The following is a 5,182-nucleotide window of genomic DNA, read 5'->3' on the forward strand; positions in this document are numbered from 1 at the left end:
AAAGAACATTCATTGTTGTAAGTGCACACTTCATAGGCAAGCATACGCACGCAGTCTGGAGCCCAATGCGACCTGTCATTTTAAGCAGCTCTCCACTGCTTCAGCTGCTCCTGTGCACCTCCGCAATTAGGAGTTAGTGTCATATTGCTGCTTGTCAGGCCAATCCAGAGGTCAGTGTTGATTCAGTACAGAATTATTTACCAGTATAAGATTTTTAAGAGTAGAGAGGAGATTCCTTGTTCTTGTCCCCAATTCTACAAAGTACACAAAGAATCTTTTCGGCCATAATATATATATATATATATATATTTTTTTTTTTTTCTCAGTTTCACACACTGCACATCTATGCTTCCTATAAAAGAATAAATGTTGAATTGATAAATGTTGCCTTACAAGTGGCAGCATTTAAAAAAAAAATCCTAAAACACCTATGTTGCGCTAAGCTATAGTAACACTGAAGTTGAGTGGTGGAAAGATGGAAAAGAGTTTTTGCTACTTAAAAAATAAGGAGAGCTAACCTGTAGCCATTCGTTTTTTTTTTTTTTATTTCTACTGATCCATCTTAATCCTTCTACATACTTGGCTTTGAGTATGAAAAAATATCATCTAAAATGCATGTATGTATTAGAAAACAAATATCTCTTCACAAAAATATTTGTTTGTTTGTTTTGTATTATATCTTTGGATGCTGTCCTACTGTCCTATGTCTAATACCTGTATAAGAATTTGAGGCATTCTTAATGACAGATCTTTTGAATACTCTTTGGCTTCACTCTCCACTAAAACCCTACAATATGCAACATAGCAGCACTTGTATTAAACATTCTTCATCAGTACGTGTTTCTGTCTCTCTGCTCCAGTGCACTGGATGTCTCTTGTGTGCTTTGCTCTGATACTGATCTTGTGACCCTGTCTGACCCATAGCAGTGAACAGGCATGTCCCTGTGCATCGGACCAGCAATGCGTTGTACCTCAGCCTAAATAACAGGAGGGACAGGCAATCTGAGAAGACCCATTGGAAACTAACTTTTCATTCCTAATACACAGTAACACTAACTGTATCGTCCATATTTTGACTACTGGCCACACAGACAGATTTGATTATTTCACTAATGCTCAAGACTCCAATGAGAAATGAGGGTATGTATATGTCTATAAGAGAACAGATTCAGCATTAATATTGGGGACTTAATGTGTTATATTTTGGAATACACAAACTATCCAGGAAGCTATGACATGTTTAAAATACTAGAAAATTGTTACTCATTCATCTGTTATGAGACCAGCTCAATTGCTCAACTAACCTGCTTTAAAGCAAACAAACAAAAAAATACTGGCACACTTAGACAAGACAGTAAATTAGGCTTTTACACTATTGACATGACATCATTTTGTTGATAAAAAAAATGCATATGGGCAATACGGTAAAACCAGTTCCATTTGTCTTAGAACACTGTTCATACTCCACGAGAAAAGTGTTTGTTGCAAAAACTGCACAAAACTTGTCATTATTGTCACTCTTATTATTGTATGCATGAGCAGTTGTTCTAGAATGGACAGAACTTGTTTCCTTTGGAGTCTATTGATGTGAGGGTTCAGTGTCACAAAATTAAATGCACTGTCACTTGAAGTGAAATAAGCGACATAATGTACAAGCCTGCTTCTCTTACACTGAATGCTTAAGAATATATGTGGATCAGTGCTTTATCCCTCTCCGTCATATTCACCTCCTCTTCGAAAAAACAGACAAAAAAAAGAGAGATATGGTATTATCTATAGCAGCATTCAAAAAATGAGAGTGATTTTGGGTCCATGACAAGCTGACTTTGCTGGACAGATGAACAGAAAGACATGCCTGTTATTTTTCAAGTTTTGCATACCAGTAACATCCTCTCCACCATTTTTTTTTCATACAGAAGCAACAATCTAGAAGGTAGTGTTGCATAATTGAATAAACTTCTCCTAACCCTCTCACTTCATGCGCACTTGTTTTAAGGTGCAGATCCTCTTTGCTATTTTTTTCTCTTTTCGTTATTTTTATTTTTTTCTTTAACCATGCATATTCGTAAGAACTCTCTTGTGTAGTTCATCTGTCAACCCCTCTGCACAGCTGTACCGTCAGCTTGAATCGGTCCTCCCTTAAGGGACCCGTTCAGCTAAATGTGCCTTTTAGAAAAAAGAGGTGTCTGCTAAAACTGTCCCATGAGCTCTGCACAGTCAAATCTCTGATTCTCGTCTCAGGGGCCGTGGTTCTAGGGGCACTGTGGCCTGGTTGTGGTCTGTTTCTGAACCTGTGTCCGTGTGTGTGCCGACAGTGCCGTCCTCTTTGTCGTCTTTGTTTGAAAGGACCATCTCGTTCTCGTAGCAGAAGGAGTTGGAGTTTGATAAGATGTATTTTTTCTCTGCGAGGTCCCTGGCACTGCACAGAGGTGTGCTGGGTACCTCGTAGGTCTTGTGAAAACGTGAGTAGTCCACTTTGTAGTAATTCTTCTCCTCGAATAGTACCGGCTCAAAGCGGTGGCCCCAGAGGATCTCACTGGCCAGGTAGGAGCTACGGCATTGCGTAGTCATGGCAGTGGCCTCCACCATGCCTTCCAGAATGACCACGATCTCAAACTCGGAGCTCTCCAGCTCCTGCTTGCTCATGTCGTAGAAGGGGCTGTCCTCGTCAATCTCATGCACGATAGTGATAGGTGACACCAGAAAGATGCGGTCAATGCCACTGTCAAAGCCCACATCAATGTCCATCTGGTCCAGAGGGATGTACTCCCCCTCGGCTGTGGTGCGAGACCGGAGGAGCTGAGCTCGGACGTGAGCCTCAACCAGGTGACTCTTACGCAGGTTGCCCACACGCCACATCAAACACAGCTTATTGTCCCTCATGGCCACTGTGGCGTTGTGACTAAACACCAGCGTCTCGTTCCTCTTCTTTGGCTTTGCCATTTTTGCCATGACTGCACCAATGATGAAAGCATCGATGATGCAACCCACGATGCTCTGGAAGACCACCATGAAAACAGCGATGGGACACTCATCCGTCACGTAACGATAGCCGTAGCCAATGGTAGTTTGTGTCTCGATGGAGAAGAGGAAGGCAGCAGTAAAGGTACTGACGTTTGAGACACATTTGGGGTTGCCATTCTCTAGGTCACCGTGGAAGATGGCCACCAGCCAGAAAATACAGCCAAAGAAGAGCCACGAAAGTAGGAAAGCTAAGCAGAAAATCACAAACATCCAGCGCCAACGAATGTCAACGCAGGTGGTGAAGATGTCAGCGAGGTAGCGCTGGCCCTTCTCACTAACATTGATAAACTGAACATTGCAGTGACCGTCCTTCTTGACGAACCTGCTCTGGGGCTGGTGCCGTGTGTGCACCTTGCTTTTCCCATTCCCATAGCCGTTTGGAACTGCCATGGTGGCCAACTTCATCCCGTCCTCCTCTGATGATACAATGCTGTAGCGGTTGGCCGGCGAACTTCCCATTACCTCTGGCTGGGAGGGCTGTGCTACTTCTGCTTTGGAAAACAGTCTGAGTTTCTGGAAAAAGCGTTGGAGAAACAGTTTTGAAACACTATTTGGAACCAGCACAAGAAGGAATTGGTGGTGTTGAGAGCTGACGCAGGAGGCGTCTGTGCTCTGGAAGGACCTTTGACTGAATGAAAGGTCTGCAGGACCAGAGATCTGCTGACTACTCCTTTAACATTGGTTCTGTTGACTGCATCAATTGCATGTCCTATTGGAAACAAAAGAGAGGGATAGAACAATTAGTCAAAGTGCTTCAGATTTGAGATAGACAAGATCCTTCCTGTGGTTCAAAGTATAAAGATCATTCCTTCATTTTGTGCCTGCTTGCATCCTAAAAATAGCACAGTTAAATTGGACAACGAGACAGAAAACATGATTCAGATGATCTGGCAGAAATATAATTACATTATCTCCGTGTGATAGTGCTGTTTTTACAGATCCATCTTTATTCAGTCCTTGTTACAATATTTTTTTCTTACCACCAACTGAATAAATAACTACATGAAACATTAGGTTGCTGAATACAGCATGAAAGAAGTATTTTACTCCCAGGGGTTAGAAAAAATGCTGTAGTGTGCCAACATTTCACTGAATTTTGACAAAATAACAGTGTTTAACCCTAGCCTGCCTTTTTTCCCCTCTTAAAACTTGGAGAGGTTGTGGAGTAATTGGTCAAGGTTGTCTCTTTGATGGTCAGTCGTTTTTGTTGGCAGCTCACTGTCGACAAGACAATTTATAACTCGAAGGCCATATCACAGCTCTGGCATCAGGGTCATTACCTAAACACTTTTGCCGCAGTCACATCCAAAAAACCATCATCGTAACCCACAATTCATATCTCATCGTTTATATAAAGTTTCACCTGTGGAACAACAGTAAACGTGTAGCTAAATTTAGCTTATAGGGCCGAGACAAAGCAAGGCAAACAAGCTCTGGAGTTTCTAATTGTCCTTGAATATTATATGCTGCTTTACAAGACAGTCACTTGAATTCGGGGGAGTCACTAATGGTGACTGCTGGTCAGACACTGCATGCTCTTTGCTCTGCCAACACAACTGCCCACTGGTACATTATTAATGTCCATTTTCACATACCTGGCTAATAAGAGCTAGGCAAGACGGAAAATGTTTTGCATGGCTGTGTCCTTAACGAACGCACGGTTACAAACTGGTCAGCCTCCCGACTCAACAGTGGGGTTCTGGAAATTTTTCCAGCCTTGCTCTAAACTTGCAGTTTATTTAGCGTCTCCTGCCCCTTAATGAGGTGCTTTTATAGAGTGTGCAAAACAAACGCCTTTAATATTGCATATATAAGAGAGACAACCTCTAAAATGGAAAGGACAGATGGTTCTTTTAGATAATCACTGGCTTAGGATGTTAAGGATCAAGACCTTTTTCTTTTCAAAGATTTGACCCTTAACCTTTTTTTGGCTGTGTGACAAATTACAATTTCTTTTGACGGGAAAACATTCATTTTCCTAAGCTGTTCATCCGTCATTATGTTTACTGTAATAATGACTTGAAATGTGAATTTAGAGAGGGAAAAAAACTATTCTGAAGCAGTAACTTGAAAAAACACAAGGTAAGACCTTGTTCTGCAGGGTTGCTTAAGAAAGGCAAGAAACTTGTTGACTTGAGTTCGAGTCCTCTGGGACCTC

The 5,182-nt window shown here is 41.7% G+C and overlaps 1 protein-coding gene across 1 annotated transcript; it reads right to left on the minus strand.

Annotated features, from left to right (window-relative positions):
- Positions 1-2,217: 2,217 nt before the first annotated feature.
- kcnj2a (potassium inwardly rectifying channel subfamily J member 2a) lies at positions 2,218-3,483 on the minus strand. The gene has a single exon (XM_030773749.1). It carries the CDS (start codon positions 3,481-3,483, stop codon positions 2,218-2,220), a length of 1,266 nt encoding a protein of 421 aa, XP_030629609.1.
- Positions 3,484-5,182: the final 1,699 nt, after the last annotated feature.

This window comes from Chanos chanos, chromosome 5 (genome assembly GCF_902362185.1).
Source record: "Chanos chanos chromosome 5, fChaCha1.1, whole genome shotgun sequence".
In the NCBI taxonomy this organism is placed as follows: Eukaryota; Metazoa; Chordata; class Actinopteri; order Gonorynchiformes; family Chanidae; genus Chanos; species Chanos chanos.

What these genes read in the sequence shown, in the direction of transcription:
- kcnj2a (XM_030773749.1), bottom strand. Translation starts at nt 3,483, where the DNA reads ATGGGAAGTTCGCCGGCCAACCGCTACAGCATTGTATCATCAGAGGAG.